The sequence below is a fragment of the Danio aesculapii genome, chromosome 25 (genome assembly GCF_903798145.1).
Source record: "Danio aesculapii chromosome 25, fDanAes4.1, whole genome shotgun sequence".
Classification (NCBI taxonomy): Eukaryota; Metazoa; Chordata; class Actinopteri; order Cypriniformes; family Danionidae; genus Danio; species Danio aesculapii.
Genome location: NC_079459.1, coordinates 32,304,004 through 32,324,340, shown reverse-complemented (window position 1 = coordinate 32,324,340; position 20,337 = coordinate 32,304,004). Strand labels below are relative to the sequence as shown.

The 20,337-nt window shown below is 39.7% G+C and overlaps 1 protein-coding gene across 1 annotated transcript; it reads left to right on the top strand.

Annotated features, from left to right (window-relative positions):
* Positions 1–1,437: 1,437 nt before the first annotated feature.
* Positions 1,438–19,772, top strand: LOC130219895 (von Willebrand factor A domain-containing protein 5A-like). Its single transcript, XM_056452393.1, has 25 exons — positions 1,438–1,685; positions 2,300–2,502; positions 2,583–2,805; positions 2,879–3,045; positions 3,123–3,237; positions 3,312–3,475; positions 3,563–3,651; positions 3,824–3,968; positions 4,049–4,128; positions 7,597–7,711; positions 7,795–7,953; positions 8,034–8,137; positions 8,222–8,436; positions 9,252–9,317; positions 9,506–9,538; positions 9,734–9,766; positions 10,079–10,103; positions 10,637–10,671; positions 12,223–12,276; positions 13,604–13,636; positions 15,987–16,040; positions 16,456–16,491; positions 18,736–18,875; positions 18,955–19,078; positions 19,161–19,772. Exons 1-25 carry the CDS (start codon positions 1,646–1,648, stop codon positions 19,238–19,240), a joined length of 2,532 nt encoding a protein of 843 aa, XP_056308368.1. The 5' UTR covers positions 1,438–1,645; the 3' UTR covers positions 19,241–19,772.
* The last annotated feature ends 565 nt before the right edge of the window (positions 19,773–20,337 follow it).

Genomic DNA, 20,337 nt, shown 5'->3' with positions numbered 1-20,337 from the left:
AACCAAATTTCCTTCCATGTTACTTCTGTCTCCAAATTTTCATCATCAATGTCTTGTCTTGGAGCTGTCAAAGCATTTGAGATGTTGGTTTGTCCAGTAGAGAGTCAAGTTAACTGTTAAACTTGTACAGATTTGATTGCAGTCTGTTATATTGAGACACATACCAAACAGATAACTATAAATATGAATATAACAATAAATATATTTGTGTCCATGCTAACGAATGATAAAAATTTGTTTATTTTTAGTTTATGCTTTACATCACCTCTTTGTGTAAAATTGTGAATTTTTATTTTAAAATCCATTAATCTGTCAGCACCAATGGCGTAGTGGTAGTGCGTCGACACATGCACTCCAGTGTTCAAGGTGACTGGAGTTTGATTCCTGCCTTGAGGTCCTATGCCGATCATTCCCCTCTCTCTGCTCCCCAGGCTTTCCTGTCAATACTCTCTACTGTCCTATCCATTAATGGTGAAAACCCCTAAAAATAATTTTTAAAAAAATCTTAATCTAATTCTATGATTAGATACTGGATGTGTATGGATTATTTGACTGTATTATTTGAAGTGATTTGATTCAGATTTTTTTAAAAGTTCCCCAAAGAGAAACCGCAGACCATAATATGACACACAGTCATCACATGCAGAATTAAGGTGGATATAATAATGTTTTCCAGTCATTTAAGTGAACAAATCACAATCAAAAACATTTATATTCTGTGTTTTTGCTGTTTTGAAAATTAAAATAGTTTGAATGGAATCAATCAGTGATTTTTTTTCAGCAATAAATCATGTTTTAAGTGGGACAAATATCTGAAGTGACTATTTACAGCAGTTTCCAGTTCATGTTGTTACATTACATTTATAATAGCGTTGATAGATTTTTCTGTATTTAAGTCAGAGGGAATGAGAGCTGCTGCTTCTGTATAACAGAAAATGTAGAATATGTCCTCTATTGTTGAATCCAGTCTTTATAATAAACGTATTCAGGTTGTAATAGTTTGTTTAGGTTAAAAACGTTCAATGAACTCTTACAGTAGAAAGTGAAGAGTTGCTAACTTTATTAAATTGCTGTCAGAATTTGACTTGCTAATATTAAACAGTAAAGTTTGCTACATAAAAACACCACTATTATATAAATGCACGAGAGCTCATTTTTTATCAGTTTCGATGTGATGTTAGACGTGTTTTGACTTTCACTTTCGATTTGAACTAAATCTCAAACAATATTGAGCAGAAAAACGAGGCTGGTGAATTCACTAGTTTACTGTTGCGGGTTATGATGAGGAAGATTTAAATGAAGCTCCACTTTACTTAAAGAAAAATCAGCCGCATATTAATGATCTATCCGGGTACGCCGCATCTGACGTAATTATTATTCATGTGGCAAGCCTGCGCTTCAGTTTAAATCGCACGTAGACAGTTATTAACGGTCTTCTGAATGATGCGGAGGTGTTTCGACGACTTGTGAAATAACTTGTGAAATCAGCTCACCTCCTGTCTAAATATTTCCGTCTGAAACTCTCTGAAACACTGGTTTACTCAATAAATAAGTCGGTCTGTACAGATTTGAGTCTGATTAAAAGCAATATTTTGAAGTTAAATCATTTCAGATAAAGTTCGTCAGTTCCTCAAACAGCGTGAGAATGGTGAACTGCGGTCTTCTGACAGGGTTAAATGAGCCAGGTAAGAATGCACATACTTTATTTTACTGTAATCGAGTTTTAAATAAATTAATCTCTTTTTTTATATGTATAAGAGCTAACCTTAAGCTGTTTCCACAAGTATGTTTGCTGCGAGGGCTTTATATTACAGTGTAATAAACGTTAGAATTTATATTTATGATTATATGTCTACACTTGGTGATTGATTAAGTTTTAGGATATTTAGAAAAGTCTAAGATTCTTATATTTTGTCCAATAATGATTTGTATGGGCTCTGTTGGATTGGGGATGTTGTTCTGCGATATTTATAACTTTGATTTGCTGTATTTAAGATGTTATTCAGCTGTATATGTGATGTTATTCAGCTGTATTTATGACGATATTCAGTTGTATTTATGATGTTATTCAGCTGTATATGTGATGTTATTCAGCTGTATTTATGGTGTTATTCAGCTGTATTTATGGTATTATTCAGCTGTATTTATGGTGTTATTCAGCTGTATTTGTGATGTTGTGCAGTATTTGTGGTTATTCAGTTGTATCTGTGATGTTATTCAGCTGTATTTGTGATGTTGTGCTGTATTTGTGATGTTATTTAGCTGTATTTGTGATGTTGTTGTGCTGTATTTGTGTCAGTTCCTCTGAAGAGCATCTCAGTGGAGGTTCGGGTTCAGGATCATGTCGCCTCAGTCTCCTCCACTCTGCAGTATGTGAATGAGGAGCAACGCCCCCTGGAGGCCTTGTTCGTCTTCCCTCTGCCTGCTGATGCTGCTGTCTGCCACTTCAGTGCCAAGATCGGAGAGCAGGAGATTGTGGCAGAGCTTCAAGACAAGGAGACAGTGAGTCCAAATACAAACCTGTAGGATGCTGCTTTGCATATATTTTTACTGTGTGGCTCAAAACAAACTGTGTGTTGCAGGCGAGGGATCAGTATGATGATGCTGTGAGTTCAGGACAGCAGGCGTTTCTGTTGGAAGAGAGCGCAGAGAGTCCTGATGTGTTCAAACTGAGTGTCGGGTGTCTGTCGCCGGGTCAGAACGCTGCCGTCACCATCATCTACGTCACTGAGCTCGCTGTGCAGGCCGACCAATCACTGCGCTTCTGTCTTCCGGCTGTTCTCAACCCCAGATACACACCAGCAGGTACTACAGCAGCAGTGGACGCACTCTTAATTAGCAGAGAGAAGTGTTTCTAACGTCTCTGTGTGTGTGTCAGGTTCAGGTGCTGGTATAGTGTCAGAGATTTCATCAGTATGTGGAGCAGTTCCCTACACTCTGACTCTCAGTGTCCATGTGAGCTCTCCAAAGCCCATCTCCAAACTAGAGTCTAACTGCACTCTGGATCCTCTGGTGTTCCTCCACTCTGATCACACTCAGGCTACGGTACCGTGTGTCTTGATGTGTTTATGTGGATGTGTGAACAGTGCAGGTTTATCCATGTGCCTTTATTATGTGTGTAGGTGAATCTGAGTCCTGGTCACATGTTTGATAGGGATGTTGAGCTGTCTCTGTACTATCAGGACACCCATCAGCCCTCTGCTGTAGTGGAGGCAGGAGCGGCCACTGCACCATCAGGTAAGTGCTGCACAGAAATCTGGAATTATGGGATAGTGTGGTAAAGTTTTTACTGATTTATTCTCTCATTTCAGACTCTCTAATGAGAAACCCTGTGGTCATGATAAGTTTGTATCCAGAGTTCCCAGAAGAAGTGGCAACTCCAAGTGAGTTTGTTTTTGTGATGGACAGATCAGGCAGTATGGACCGCATGATGCATCGTGGAAACGAAACACAGAACCGCATTGAAAGTGCAAAGGTAAGATTTAAAGATTAGGATTAACTTTTGTTTCGTTGGTGTGTATTTAGATGAGACACTTGAATTTCTGTTCACGTCTCTCTGCAGGACACTCTGCTCTTACTGTTAAAGAGTCTGCCCATGGGATGCTACTTCAACATCTATGGATTTGGATCTCGTTTTGAGTCTTTCTTCCCGTTAGTATCTAGATTTTTATAGTATCCATCCTGTTTTTGTTGTCAACACCCCCTGAACACATTCTGCGTTTGGCTCATCCTTCCTGTACCGTGGCAATATCTTTTATAGATATTCAGATTTTCACTTTTGAAAAGTGTCAGCTATGACGAGGAGATCTTTCTGTCTTTGCAGTCAAAGTGTCGAGTACAACCAGGACAAAATGGATCAAGCTCTTAAAAAAGTGAAGGAAATGCGAGCTGACATGGGCGGCACAGAGATTTTACAGCCTCTAAAGCACATCTACAGTCAGCCCTGTATCCATGAACACCCCAGACAGGTTCAACACCACAACTACTCATTGATATTGGTGTAAAAGCATAAACATGACTTGTTAGTCTGATGTTTTTCTGTGTTCAGCTGTTCATCTTCACTGATGGAGAAGTAGGAAACACTAAAGAGGTGCTGGATCTGGTGAAAAGTCACGCTTACTCTCACAGGTGAAGTTCTGCTGGGTTTGATCATTCAGATCTTCATCACTTACAGTAACAGTGTTTCCCCTTCATAGGATGAGTGTCTAGATAAAGACACTATGGTAGATCGCTAGATGACCAATCTCTCTGAAGAGGAAGAAAACAGACCAATGAATGCCGAATGAATTGCCAGAGCTCAGCTTTGCAGGTGCCAGCGATTAATCATTAATAGAGTATATTAACTGGCGCGTGTGAAGCAAGTATTAGATTTTTGTTTCAGAGCCTCTCATTGAGACTGAAGAGACCTTCTTCCACACTGACTTTTTATCGAAAGCTGTTTCTTTTTCTTTTTTCCTTCCAGTCTCCTGGAAGTCTTGCTGGTAGCTAAAAGAACAGTTTTAACTAAAAAAGCATAACCCCTAAGAGAGCAACACAGACGAACAATGCATCTTTTTAAAGATGTCGTTCCGCCCGTGTATTTCTGAATGTGGTGGTTTCCTCGCCCTGTTTGACAGGCAAGAGCACTGTATCACATGTCTGAGGGTCCAGCATGTCGAGCAGATGCTCGCAGACAGTTCTTGCCCTCAATGCGCGGGCTTGACTGTTGCACAATTAAGGTCACGCCAAACTGTAGCATTAGGGTGCATGCAGGTTATCTGAGTCTCTCAAGGACAGAGCCTACACTGCTGCGGGCCAGGCTGCTTCTGCTCTGCACACTATGGCCACCTATCAATGCTACCAAGCGGACAAGCTGGCTGAGCTACAGGAGGGTGGTTCTTCTCCAGGCTTGATGCATGAGCTCTGCACGGCGACCTATTATGCTCTCATGACCACCACTCGGCCACTTAGTGGTCCATGAACGCAACTTTTGGCTGAAACAGGCTCTGCTGAGCCTCCCGCGAGACCAAGATGCCCCTGCCCCAGGGTGCCGATAAAGTATCCCTGAGATAGGGGACCTGCTCTTTCCTCGGTGGAGAATGGAGGACTCATTCCAATGTCCGTAAAATTGACAATAACATCACTGCTGGCCTCTGGGTGGCGCTACCCAAATTTTAAAAGAAAGAGCAGGTTGCCCTCTCTCTGGGTGCGCAAACCTGAGCCTTGCCAGTCTGGGACACTCTGATGGTGCCATTAGTGCGGGCTCTGCCAGCCTGGTTAGTGCTGTCCAACCTGCCCAACAGGGACAAAGTGGTCTGGCACCTTGACCTGTTGGGGCTTCGAGTCAATCGGAAGAAGAGCAAACTCTGTCCCGTGCAGAGAATTTCCTATCTCACGGTAGAGTTGGACTCGATCTTCATGGTCCAAGGTGCCTCTTATAGAAGCATGCCAGGCTGGTGCTGTCCTGTCCGAGCATGCTTGACAGAAAGACAGTGGTCCCACTGAAAATATTTCAGAGGCTTTTAGGGCATATGGCATCCGCAGCTGCTATCATGCCACTCGGCTTGCTTCATATGAGACCACTTCAGCTTCACGATTGGGTCCCCTGACAGGCATGGTGCGCGGACACACACTGGGTGTCCATCACTCCGATGTGTCACCACACCCTCAGTCTTTGGATTGATCTTTTTTTTCTATGAGCCGGTGTGTCCCTAGAACAAGTATCCAGGCATGTTGTCGTATTGATGGATGCCTCCAACTTGGGCAGAGGGGCCATGTGCAATGAGCATGCACCTGCGGGTCCGTGGACCAGACCCCGGTGCATTGGCATATAAACTGCCTAGAGCAAAATGTGCTGGTCAAGATGGACATCATGGCAACGTTGGCTTATATCAACCATATGGGGGGTTTACGCTCCCATCGCATGTCTCAGCTTGCTCGCCATCTGCTCCTCTGGAGTCACACGTGTCTGAAATCGCTGCGTGACATATCCCAGGCGAGCTTGGGCTTATGCAATGATTGGAGGAAGTCTGGATCCACCTGTTTGCTTCACTCAAAAATGCCTATTACCAGTTGTTTTACTCCCTGACTGAGGCCCCCCTCAGCATGGATGCTCTGGCACGAAAGACTTAGGTGACTTACCGGCGTTTGGGGTTAACACCATCACTCACGCTAGAGCACCCTTTACGTGGCATGCATACGCCCTGAAGTGGAGTCTATTTGCTGAGTGCTGCGCTTCTTGCCAGGAAGACCCCTAAACTTGCCAGATTAGCATTATGTTATCCCTCCTTCTGGATAAGCTGGAGCATAGGCTGTCACCTTCCTCACTGAAGGTTTACGTGGCTGCCATTTTTGCTCATCATGACAGAAGCACGCAGCGATTAAATCCATCCCACCCTCCTCTTATGCCCTCTTGGGATCTCTCTGTAGTCCTGGCGAGTCTGCAGAGAGATTAATTCGAGCCACTAGACTCGGTATCTTTAAAATTTCTGTCCATGAAAACAGCTCTGCTAATTGTGTTGACATCGATTAAGAGAGTTGGGGATTTAGAGGCATTTTCAGTCAGCGAATTGTGCCTTAAGTTCTCATGTTTCTCATGTTATCCTGAGACCCAGGATAGTTTAGAGAACAGGTGGTGAACCTGCAAGCACTGCCCCCGGATAAGGCAGACCCTGCCCTTTCACTGCTTTGTCCCGTTCAAACTTTGCACATTTACATGAAATGAATGCAAAATTAAAGATCTTGTGAACAGCTCTTTATCTGTTATGGTGTTCGGCAGAAGGGAAGTGATGTATCAAAATGGAGGTTGGCCCACTGAATAGTAGATACCATCGCCTTCGCTTATCAGTGCCAGGGCGAGCCCTGTCCCCTTGGGAGAGCACACGCAACTAGACGTGTCACCTCCTCTTGGGTGTTGGCACGTGGCACCTCTCTCACAGATATCTGTAGAGCAGTAGGCTGGGCAACACCTAATACAATCACGAGATTCTATAATCTTTGAGTGGAGCTGGTTTCCTCCCGATTACTGGGTAACCCTGGTCAATTGGAAGGTAACTAAGCTCAGTGTCAAAACAATTGCTGCGACCTGCTCCCTAACCCAGTGATACATGTGCCTTTTTTGTTCTGCTAATAAGTTCCCCATTAGGCGAACTCTAGACAACTCCTCCAAGGCTCCCGGCACCCGACTCAGCAGAGGAGCTGAGTGCCTAGCCCAGTATGATGTCTGGTATTTCTGCTTGGTCTATCCACATGCTGGGGATCTGTGCCAGCTATGCACGGTCCCTGATGGCAATCCCATATCATCCCAAATATAAACCTTGTTCCCCGAATAGGGAATGGAGACGTGTGTCTCCAGCTGTTAGCTGAGTGATCAGCTCTTCATCAGGCAAACAATCTAATGCTCGCTTCACATGCGCCAGCTGATATACTCTGTTAATGATTAATATCTGGCAGTTCGAGTTCTGCCAATTCATTTGGCATTCATTGGCCAGTTTTCTTACTCTTCAGAGTGATTGGTAGTCTAGCGATCTCTTATAGTGTCTTTATCTAGACACGTCTCTGTTCCCTATTCGGGGAACAAGGGTTATTTTCGTAAGCGAGACGTTCTTTTGTCTCCAGGTGTTTCTCATTCGGGATTGGTGAAGGTGCGAGTACCTCCCTCATCACAGGATTGGCAAGAGAGGGATCTGGTCACGCTCAGTTCATCACAGGCAGCGAGCGCATGCAGCCCAAAGTAAAGTTCTACACTGGACTTGATATACACAGATGATTCCTAGTCACATGACTCAATGTCCATTTCTCTTACAACTGTATCAGGTGATGGAGTCCCTCAGGTTTGCTCTTCAGCCCCCTGTGTCTAATATCTCTGTGAAGTGGAAACTTCCAGAGGGTGTTACTGCTGAAACAGTTTCACCACCCATCAATGTGCTCTTCCAGGGTCAAAGGACTCTCATTTATGCCCAACTTAAAGGAAAGGTAAGATGATTTACCTTACTTTAGTGTCTCTCATTTGTTTAGATTGTAAAAACTATCTTAGACTGTAAACAACTCTGCAGACTTTAGAAGGCTCTGAGGGATCAGTGACAGTCAAATACAACCTGAACGGTCAACCAGTGACAAACCAGCTGCACTTCTGCATCAAACCAACTGAGGAAACCGGGTAAACACTTAGAATCACTTTAAATTGGAGTGACATCTGTTGTTTGAGTTTCTAAATCAGCAAATTCTACTTCTGTTTCTGCAGGTTGGTCGTTCACCGGCTGGCAGCTCGAACCCTGATCCGTTCTCTAGAGCAAGAGGAGAGATCTAGTGCTGAACGTAAGAATCTCAGGAGAACAATAGTGGAGCTCAGTGTTCAAGCAGGAGTGAGCAGTGTTCATACAGCCTTCATTGGCATTAATAAAGACACCAAACAGATTGTGAAAGGACCCCTGCAGCAGAGAAGAGTGCCGACATACGGTTAGTGCTCTGCTTGAATCTGCTTTCTTTAATCTGTCACTTGACTGTTTGATGTCTACATTCGATTCAGATGTTTTTCAAATGTTCTTAAAGGAAGCATGATGCCAGAATAAGGCAGTAAGGCATTTAGATTTTCTGACAGATGTTTAGTGCTCTACTAGTGAGTAAATATTTGACTGTACTACTCACTATAGTACAGTAAATGTTCATCTCATTTACATGTAAAAAAAAAATAATAAAAAATTAAAATAATAGAATAAAAATATATATATATATTTTAACCAGAGTACCCGGAGGAAACCCACACAAACACGGGGAGAACTCTCTGTAAGAGTGTGTGAAATATGTTTCAATAGTAATTGAATAGTTAGCAATAACATCTTTAAAAATATTAAGAAATACGGCAAGTATCTAGAGCATTAATTCTTCATTAATTCTTGCAAAAGTTTCTTGGTTGTAATTGTTCCTGCTAACATTCTTTAAGTTATGTAAGCTGAGTATTTTAACTTTATCTGTATGTTTTAATATGGGTATACATAATATCAATGTCTTTGTGAGTCGGCTGTGAGTTTCATCATTCCAGTACAATAAACACACACCAAAATATTGTCTAAATACTGTTATCAATCAAATCTTTGGAAAAAAAAATGGAGAAATATGGCAAATAGGTAGAGTATTGTTTCTGCAGGTCTAAAAAATAAAAATAAAACATTTAAATATGAAGCTATACTGCTTCTCCATACCAGCTCATCTCTTTAACAAGTTTTTGTTTCTTTCTTGTAAACGTGTCTGATCTTGGCTGTTTCTCCATAAAGGAATCTGTTTTGATTTGGTTTCTCTCCCTGCAGCAGGGAGATTGAGAGGTTCTTTCCCACCTCTAGGTAAGTTCACCTTAGTGTTATCGTTTTATCAAATATGAGTATTGTTTTCATGATGTGTGTGAAATATGAATTGTCTCCCTACCAGTTCCTCTTTTTAACACTTTGTTTGATTTTCTTGTGAACGTGTCATGTCTTGGCTGTTTCTCCATTTATGAATCTGTTTTGACTGTTGGTTTCTCTCCCTGCAGCAGGGAGATTGAGAGGTTCTTCCCCACCTCAAGGTAAGTTCACCTTAGTGTTATCGTTTTATCAAATATGAGTATTGTTTTCATGGCGTGAAAATATGTGTGAAATATGAATTGTCTCCCTAACAGTTCCTCTTTTTAATACTTTGTTAGTTTTTCTTGTGAACGTGTCATGTCTTGGCTGTTTCTCCATTTATGAATCGGTTTTGACTGTTGGTTTTCTGCTTGCAGCACGGCAGAGATTATTGGGATGTCTGTTGAGTGGTAAGCTCCAGGTTTCCACCTCTGGTTTCCTGGGGAATATTTGTGAATTTAATGATTGACAGCGAATGCGGTTTCTTGGCTCTAAAAACAAACATTGTTCAGAAAGAGTGAGAAAGCATTCACATAAGAAGGTCTCTTGTGTTTAAGACAGCAACAAAACAGAGTAGGATTCTTGAGAACATTTTAACTGACGCCACACATTGTTGCTTAGTGTGTTTCTGTTTCTCAATATTAATCCTTTTTCTGAAACAGATTTTGGTTTTAATAGTTTTTAATTAATAATTTAAACAATTGTTTTGATCTTTTGTACAGGAGCAGGTGATTGGGAACTTCTTAAGTAAGGCAATTTGTCCACACCGATTGACATATTTCTGTGTTGTGTTTGGGGCTGAACAATTTACTGAAATTGAAATGAAATTGCTATTTAGAATGTTGCAATTAGCTAATTGAAAAGGCTGTGATATGATCCAGTATAAATATATTAACATATTTCTACTCGGACTGAGAGCAAATGTATGACCGTCCTCTTTGTGTGACGTGCTCAGTAACCAATAGTGCAGTTATATCAGTGGATTCACAGCAGATCTGATATGGCCTTGAGAAAAATCGTCGACTATAAATCAATTTTAAAAGTGCCTGATTCCCACCAATTGACTGAGCGCTTCCTGTTTTACTGATACATTCAAACTAAGAGAACGCAAGAGAATCTCACACAGGAAAAACTGACTGACAAAAACAAAGACCAGGAGTCATGGATCAACATCTGCATTAGATATTTTCCCTAAATCGCCCAGCCCTAGATGTGTGTGTGTGTGTGTTTAAAATGTTATATTTTATCTCATAGTTAATGATGGTTGTTGTTATTTACAGATGTGCTTCAGTGAAGGGGGCACTTCCTCACTTGAGTATATTCACACACACACACCACCTACACTTTAATCTACTTGCCTACTTGTCAACTTTTAAATAACTTTCACTGCTGTAGTTCATTGTTACATACAAGTTTATATTATAATATATTAGCTTACAAGATAATATATTTGGTGCTGTTTAAATGCTCTGAATGTGTCTGTTTGCATGTGTGTTTTTGTGTTTGGAGCAAGAGCTTTACATGCATTTCTTGTCATTCTCAGCTCAGTGCAGTTTAGCTGTTGATTTGACCTCATTAAGATGTATAGTTTTCTCTTTTAGTAAGGATGTGGTGGGTAGTTCTCCTCAGTTTGTTTGGGGTTTTTTGTTTCTGCAAGACTGTTGGTGGGTTTTGGTCAGAGAAACAATACGTCCTTCTTTTTCTTATACCTGTTTAAATTGGTTTACAAGATTCGCCAAACCACTAAACAAGTCACTGTTTCACTCACTGAGTATTTTACACCTGTAGTCTAGGGCAGAAATGAGAAACATGAACTAGAAAAACTCAATCAGCCTTGAGAGAACAACAAAACAATGCGTTGTTTACTTGATGTCATGCGTGTGTAGTATGTTTTACTGTAGGTATGTACAGTAGATGTCGATTATAACCACAAGCATGAACAAATGTACACAACAGTGCATTTCTAATGCGTTTTCAGCAAAGTGTGTACTTAATTAATCAGTAATACAAACAACAGCAGAGATGCGTCTTATACACAGAGCAAACTCCACTACACATCAGCACCAGAGTCAACACAGACGAGCTGTGACAGTGCCAAATACTGCCCTGGCATACATAACACAGCATTTTTGCCCTTTTTTTGCAGATATGTGTATCACATGTGAATCATTTTGAAAATTTAAAGGAACATGTCTGTTTTTGACTACATCTAAAACATAACATAAACATAAACAATTATTCAGTACAGTTAATTTAACCCAGAGACTGATAGCAAAATGTCTTAACAGGTCAAGTAACACTGATTTTTACTTAAACCTCTATTATTATTATTATTATTTATTTTTTTTTTATTATTATATTTTTTTAACAAAACCAATACATATTCCACAGCTTTTCTTGCTTGTTAATTCTTTTGGATGTGTTCTTGATTATTTCATCACATCTGAAAATGTTGTTATTTTTCTTCCTTGACGTAAATCCTTCTCCACCAGACACAATCACCAGGTATTGTCAATTTCAATGAAAAAAAAAATATGGATGCATTCAAAGCCTCTCGATGAAAGACTGTAAATGATTTAAATGCACTCGAAAGGTCCTTTCGCATGACCTGAGTCATGTTGAGACTTCATGTATCCAGATTCACATAGGATCTCTTTCTTTTAAGTCCAATATGGTAGAAGTACACTACTACAGTATGTGATTATATAAATATTCATTTATTTCCAATCTGAAATGTTTTTTCTACATGATGAAATATGCCAAAATACAGTCTAGTTAATTGAAAGTAGTGTTTGTTGGTTCTTTTGTCTGTTTTTGCTTATTTTCCTAATCTGAATCTGTCCTGATCTGGTTTCTCTTGCTGTAGACTATTCGAGCGAGGATGATGCTGATTATGAAGTTGACGCACAGGGATCAGAAGGTCAGTCGACTACACGGTTACAGAAACTGTGACAGCTTCACTGTTGGGACTTTAAATGCTTCAGCACACAGGTGTTGAGTTGACTTCATCAGTCAAGGTGTCAATATTGAGACTTCATGTATTCAGAATCACAGGATCTCTCTCTTTTAAGTACAATGTCATGCGTGTGTAGTATGTGTTACTGTAGGTATGTAGATGTCGATTATAACCACTAGCATGAACAAATGTACACAACAGTGCATTTTCAGCAAAGTGTGTATTTAATTAATCAGTAATACAAACAACAGCAGAGATGCGTCTTATACACAGAGCAAACTCTACTACATATCAGCGCCAGAGTCAACACAGACAAGCTGTGACAGTGCCAAATACTGGCCTGGCATACATAACACAGCATTTTTGCCCTTTTTTTGCAGATATGTGTATCACATGTAAATCATTTTGAAAATGTAAAGGAAAAACTTGTCTGTTTTTGACTACATCGTTGTCATGCCGGGGTCACAAGGGCTAATGCTTTCTTGTCAAAATGTTTCTCTCATTGCGTCTTGTTCTTCATACTAAATTCAAATGTTTTTCAGTTTTACTTATTGAGCCCAGAATATGGTAAGGCCAACAGCAGATCAGATTTTCTGACTTCTGTTTAGTGCTTTGGTAATGTGTAAATAATTGACTTTACTACTTACCACTACATGCAATCTCATTAAGATGCTAAAAAGGACAAAAGAAGTTTCATAGCAAGCATGTTTTTCAGAACATATTCATATCCAGTTAAAATCATCATTTCAGAAGGGTTAACGCATCGCATTTGGATTTGGAATGTGTAGCTTTATATTTGTATTATTATTTGCTTGTTTTTGACACAATTCGCATCATTTTTGACACGTATTTCTTATTGTCTCTTGCATAAGAGCATGTGAGGAACGGGAATAGATGCAAGTAAAACTTTAGTTCATTCTCTTTGTAAGAGTGTGTAATGCGTGTTATCGTTAGCTCTATTTGATTGTAATTGTTTTACTTGGTAATATACTGTAAGTTAGTATAAGCTGAGTTTGTATTTTCTGAATGTTTTCATGCAAACGTCGAGTCAGCTGTGAGTCTCATAGTTCCAGTACAAAAACACATTCAGTAAAATATCTAATTATTGTTGTCAAATCTTTACACGTGTTCAGAGAGAATTTGACATCAAAGCATGTCCTTTAGAGTATTTTTACTTTAAAAAGTGTACAGCAACACTGCTTGTGCCTCCACACTAGACCATCCCTTTAACAAATATTTTCTCATTTGTTTTCCGTCCTGTGATTGTGTCTGGTCTTGGCTGTTTTTTCAGATATGCCTGTTTTATGTGCTAGGCGAAAGCAAGGTAAGTGTGGTACTTTTGTTAAGTATGGAACGTTTTAAAACAATTATGATTGTTTTCATGGTTAATTAGAAAAATTGGTACATTTATTCAAGGATTTACCTTCCTCACCAAACCACACAATGACTGCAGTGCATGAGAGTTCAGAAAGAGTGAGAAAACCTTCACATGAGAAGGGCTCTTGTGTTTAAGACCGCTAGACTGACAGTAAAAAGGATTCTGGATTCTCAATTGACACAAAAACACAGCTTTTAAACCTCTTAGTATTGTTGAGTGTGTTCCTGTATGTCAGTATTTGATTTGATTAGATTTTTAAAATATTGTTTAGGGGTTTTTAACCTTAATTTGTTTGGACAGTGGAGAGTGAGAATGAATGGGAAGTAGAGAGAGAGAGGGGAAGGTTTGGTAAAGGATCTCGAGTCGGGAGTCGAACTTGGGTCACCGTGAGCACCACAGTGCTATATGTCAATGCAATTAACAAGCAGTTAGTATTGTTGCTTCATAGTAAGAAGGTCACTGGTTTGAGTCCCAGCTTGATCAGGAAGCCTTTCTTTGAGGGGTTTGCATGATCTCCCTATGTTCACGTGCTTCGGTTTCCCCCTGAGAGCAAAGACATGCAATGTAGGTGAATTGGGTTAACTATATTGGCTGTAGTTAATGAATGTGTGTGTGAAAGAGAGAGTGTATGGGTGTTTCCAAGCACTGGGATGCAGTTGGAAGGACATCCGCTGTGTAAAACATATGCCAGAGTAATTGGCGGTTCATTCTGCTTTGATAAATCAGGGACTAAGCTGAAAGATAGTAAGCGGATAAACTAAATTGTCCATAGTGTGGGAATGGGAGAGTGTGTGGAAGTTTCTAAACCCTGATGGTTGTACTCTCAATGCTGGGTTGCAGATGAAAGGGCACCCACCGGTAAAAGAAATGCCAGAGTATTTAGCAGTTCATTCTGCTGATAAAACAAGGAAAAAGCAAAAATATATTGCTTTTGTTTTGAACAAACATTAATTGTTTTGAAATATTTTCAGAAAGTTAAGGGTAACAGCGTAAATGTAGCCCAAGACTGGAGCAAAGGGGCTTATATACACTGGAGCTCAGGATAACAAGAACTCAGAGATAGAACTAGGGCAACAATCATGGGTCACAAGGTCAATCGACCACACGGTTACAGAAACTATGACAGCTTCACTGCTGGGACTTTACAGGTGTTGAGTTGACCTCATGAGTCAATGTGAAATGTGCATTTAGTTTTCCAGAGGATGTGGTACGTTGCTGTTTTCCATGTGTGTGGGTTATTTGTGGTGTCTGGTGAAACAAGCATCACAAAATTCAAGTCATATCTAATTTAGTAAAGTGCATTTCATATCATTACTGAGTGATTAAAGCAGGTTTATCCTCAAAAAATCTAAGCCACTGTTTTTGTTTGAAGTATTTGCAGTATTTCACCATCAGGTAAATGCATCTCAGTGCAATGTTATTTTAATTCAGATCAAGTAAATGGTCATTCACACAGGAATGCTCTTGTGTTCAAAGAAGAAAAATCCACAACCGAAACGCAAATCTGCATGGCTGAATCTACAGCACAATACAGACTGTAACTAATGTAGTCTGCTAATAAATTAATGTTCTTCTTTAACTGATTCTGAATCAAGCACATGCAGATAACCACGAGTTACTGACTAGTAGCTCATACAACATAAACATTCTGTTTTAAACAGTTATTCAGTACAGTTAGTTTAACCCAGAGACTGATAGCAAAATGTCTTGTAAAACAGGTCACGTAACACTGATTTTTAATTAAACCTCTATTATTGTTATTATTATTATTTTTTTTTATTATTATTGTTTTTTTTAACAAAACCAATACATATTCCACAGCTTTTCTTGCTTGTTAATTCTTTTGGATGTGTTCTTGATTATTTCGTCACATCTGAAAATGTTGTTATTTTTCTTCCTTGACGTAAATCCTTCTCCACCAGACACAATCACCAGGTATTGTCAATTTCAATGAAAAAAAAAATATGGATGCATTCAAAGCCTCTCGATGAAAGACTGTAAATGATTTAAATGCTCTCGAAAGGTCCTTTCGCATGACCTGAGTCATGTTGAGACTTCATGTATCCAGATTCACATAGGATCTCTCTCTTTTAAGTCCAATATGGTAGAAGTACACTACTACAGTATGTGTTTATATACATATTCAGTCAGTTCCAATCTGAAATGTTTTTTCTACATGATGAAATATGCCAAAATACAGTCTAGTTAATTGAAAGTAGTGTTTGTTGGTTCTTTTGTCTGTTTTTGCTTATTTTCCAAATCTGAATCTGTCCTGATCTGGTTTCTCTTGCTGTAGACTATTCGAGCGAGGATGATGCTGATTATGAAGTTGACGAACAGGGATCAGAAGGTCAGTCGACTACACGGTTACAGAAACTGTGACAGCTTCACTGTTGGGACTTTAAATGCTTCAGCACACAGGTGTTGAGTTGACTTCATCAGTCAAGGTGTCAATATTGAGACTTCATGTATTCAGAATCACAGGATCTCTCTCTTTTAAGTCAAATATAGTTAAAGTACACTACTATAGTATGTAATTATATACACATTCAGTCAGTTCCTTAATTCCTATCTAAAATGTTTTTTCTACATGATGAAATATGCCAAAATACAGTCTAGTTAATTGAAAGTAGTGTTTGTTGGTTCTTTTGTCTGGTTTTTGCTTATTTTCCTAATCTGAATCTGTCCTGATCTGGTTTCTCTTGCTGTAGATTGTTATGCTTGTCCTGATGTTGAAGTGAATGATTATGTTGGTTGTGTTGCAGAAGAGTCTGTCAGTAATCGCCTCCCACTGAGAAAAGGTAAATTCTTTAAATGGACAAAGTCGTCCTTTTACATCACTTGTGTCAGGGTAAAATATTCACAGATTCAACAGGATGTCTTTTTTCCTTTTATCCCATTGTTTTTCTCCATCTGAAAGAAACATACATTCATACATTCATTTTGTTTTCGGCTTAGTCTCTTTATTAATCAGGGGTCGCCACAGCGGAATTAACCGCCAACTTATCCAACACATGTTTTACGCTGCAGATGCCCCTCCAGCTGCAACCCATCACTGGGAAACATCCATACACACACACACACACACACACTACGGACAATTTAGCTTACCCAATTCACCTATAGCGCATGTGTTTGGACTTTTGGGGGAAACTGGAGCACCCGGGGGAAACTCACGCCAACACGGGGAGAACATGCAAACTCCAGGAAACATACAGTAAAGTTATTTTAAAGGATTTGTTTTTAGTTTTTTGTATGTGTCTGTTTTGGGCTATTGATCTGTACCCCTTGGTACTAATGAACGTTTCTAATAAAATGCTAAATGAAAACAAAACAGAAAAGCAATGTAATTGCAAGCTAATACAAAGATACTAAAAGTAAAGGATAAACTGGTTGCAGAGAAATTCTTAACATACAGAGCACAAAACAAACCAGCAAAAGCATGAGGGAATAGAGTAGGGATGGCTGAGGTGAAACTGCTGTTTCGACACAGTGTCGAGATCCCGAAGCACAAGTGTTTCAAAACACTGCCCCGAAACATGATCCGAAACACCCAGGTCACGTGACTAAAGTGATTCGAAACACCTGGTCACGTGACTAAAACGAATCAAAGCATCAATTATGTCAGGAGCGTTTTGAACCTGGCGACTCTGTGTTTTACTAACAGGGTCAAACAAGACCTCTCTCTCATATAGCCTAGTGGGCCGTGCATGTGCACGTTGTTACTGTGCTTCAAATGGCTTTTAGGTTCGAATCCCGACTTGTACTAATACTCCGAAATCATGATTTTATGTATTTTAATAATGTTACTGTTTTATAGTGTTGTCTAGAGAGGATACAGCTGCGTATTCGCCATCAATATAGCATCATTTCTGTAACACTGGAAAACAATAATTAATATTTTACAGTACTGTGATGGTTAAGTTTAGGGTTTGGGTAGATGTTAATAAATTACAATAAATGGGAAATTTAATGACTAATATAAATAATTCTAGTTAAATTCCGGCCACAACCGTGTCTGATCTAGCAACAACCCTGTTTTATGACCAGAACAAGACATATTCATTCACAAAGTGTTTATTCGGATGTCAGATCAATGTTGGAACAAAACGATACAAGAACAGAGCATTTCAAACAGATATTAAGTCATTCAAAAATAACTTCAGTCTGGATTTTAACCCGCTATCCTCGCATGCTAACCTGGAACTCTCTCCACTATAGGAGTTAAAGGGTCAATTCTACAAAGTGGGATTTAATACCTCAATTTGCTCAACTGGTTCTTAGTTGAAGCTGTTCCAGTGCAATACATAAAGCACGACCACTAGGTGTCATTGTAGAGATGGGTTTCGAAGCTTCGACTGTTTCAGTGTTTCATGAAGCCTCGCTTTGCCCACCACTAGAATAGAGCACAATAGAAAGAGAGGGAAGCACATGAGAACCAGGTGGAGACACTTATACTAACAAGGATTAGATGAGGACTAAACAAGGGGGTGTGGTAAAGGAAGAAGGAATGGAGGAACACATAGCAGACACAAACAAAGACTGAGATGAATTTGAGAACAGAGATGGATTACTGTTCCGCGTTGCAAGTGATCTAGAATATGTGACACGTTTGCTGCAAACATGCAGAATTTACCTCATTCTTGTTTTTCACGTTTGATGTGGACTTAGCAGTGTTGGCCAATCAGAAAGGAGAAAACAGCACATACGCTGACGTCATGAGGCGTAAACTCAACCATACTGTGCTCAGAGTTTCGGAAAATCTTTACCCTGGCCGGAGTTTCCAGAAAGTTTCAGTCACTTGATTCTCTGTTTTCAGGTGGACAAACAGCAAAACCATGTAGAACAATTGTGGTTTTGAAAATACTTGTGTACGTGTGGAAACAGTAAAACAAAGACAACACAGATCTGGTAGACAAGGCAGGGCCCTGACAGAATTAAATCTCAGCCACTGCATTTATGAACATCAGAGCGGCAAACATTGACAGTGAATTCTGGTTAGTTTTCTTGTCTTCGTGTAAGTTTGTGTTTGTGTGGATGTTCAGCTGCTCCTGAGCTCCAGCAGGACCTGGTACTCCCGCTGGTTTCCCTCCAGAAGGCCTCTGGCTGCTGGGAACTGGACGCCGCATTGGCTGCTGTGTTTGGGAAGACAGAGAATGAGCTGACCAATCAGAAACCAGCACAGGTGAGACATGTGACAAAACAACAGCAGCACAGTTATGATGGTGTTCAGGGTCCAGCATCAGATGATGGTTTGTGCACAGGTGGATGGGTCAGTGTGGGCCACTCTCCTGGCTCTGATCTGGTTGTACGGCTGGAGGAAAGAGCAGCAGGTGGAGTGGCAGTTTGTGGCCCAGAAGGCAGCGGCGTGGATCGCCTCTCAGAAAGGTCAGATCTCCATTCTAGAGCACATTCATTCAGAGATGATGAAGAAAATCATGTTAAAATCGCGTGTGTGTGTGTGTTTCAGTGGGCGATCTGTCTCAGTGTGTGTGTGTGGGTAATGTCCTGCTCGGATGTCAGGTCACCAAAGACACTCTGGGGATCTGAAGATATCAGAAGACCAAAGTACAGACACCATTACATTTATACTTAATCTCTTACTCTCTTCAGAAACTTTTAATCTGTGATTTTTATTTGCTCAAATCAACACCAAATCCTAAATGAACCTGACCTCCACCATCATTAGATGAAACCTGTCCAACCTTTTTCTACACAACAACGTATGCTCTACACAACAAATGCTCTTGAACATATGATTTATTAGTTTATACACCTGTGTCTATGAATGACCCATGCTCTGTTTCTCCAAACCTGTCTCTTAACACTGTTTCTGAAACCTTTTACTGAACACTGTTTCTGAACACGGTCCTAGTAGTGGATCTTTATCTATGCATAAGAAGTATAAAAAGCTGGAATATATGAACCAGCTGCGCGCTTTCTGACTGCTCCATACTGAATGTTTTAGACTCTTTATTCTCAACTCAGGACAAAGTAAAGGATTTTGTTATTTGTATCTTTGTTTATTCTACTTTTTCACTGGATTTTATTCTATTAATAAAAGTGTATTTTATTAATTTTCTTCACTGGAGTGGACATTGAATTCAGAAACCCATCAAGTTACCTTGTGTGGTAAAGTATGAATCTAATTTATCAATTCATCAAAATCTTATAAAGATGATCCTTTAATCAAACTCTAGCTAAGAAATATAGCATAGGGAGGATCCTGGTTTATCTTTGTTTAATTAGGGTAATTGAATAAAGGCGATCCAGCACAGTGTCCACGCTGACGAATGATAAACATGGGTTTATTTTTTGTTCAGGCTTTACCCTTTTGTATCCAGCAGATGTCCTTAGTGGGCTGTGAATTTTTATTTAAAACTGTCTTAATCTAATTCTATGATTAGATACTGGATGTGTATGGATTATTTGACTATTATTTGAAGTGATTTGATTCAGATTTTTTTAAAAGTTCCCCAAAGAGGAACCGCAGACCATAATATGACACACAGTCATCACATGCAGAATTAAGGTGGATATAATAATGTTTTCCAGTCATTTAAATGAACAAATCACAATCAAAACCATTTATATTCTGTGTTTTTGCTGTTTTGAAAATTAAAATAGTTTGAATGGAATCAATCAGT

Coding starts and splice junctions, on each gene's coding strand:
- LOC130219895 (XM_056452393.1), top strand. CDS start 1,646: ATGGTGAACTGCGGTCTTCTGACAGGGTTAAATGAGCCAG. Junction 3,652..3,823: donor CGTTTTGAGTCTTTCTTCCC/GTTAGTATCTAG, acceptor CTGTCTTTGCAG/TCAAAGTGTCGAGTACAACC. Junction 16,492..18,735: donor TCGCCTCCCACTGAGAAAAG/GTAAATTCTTTA, acceptor GTGGATGTTCAG/CTGCTCCTGAGCTCCAGCAG.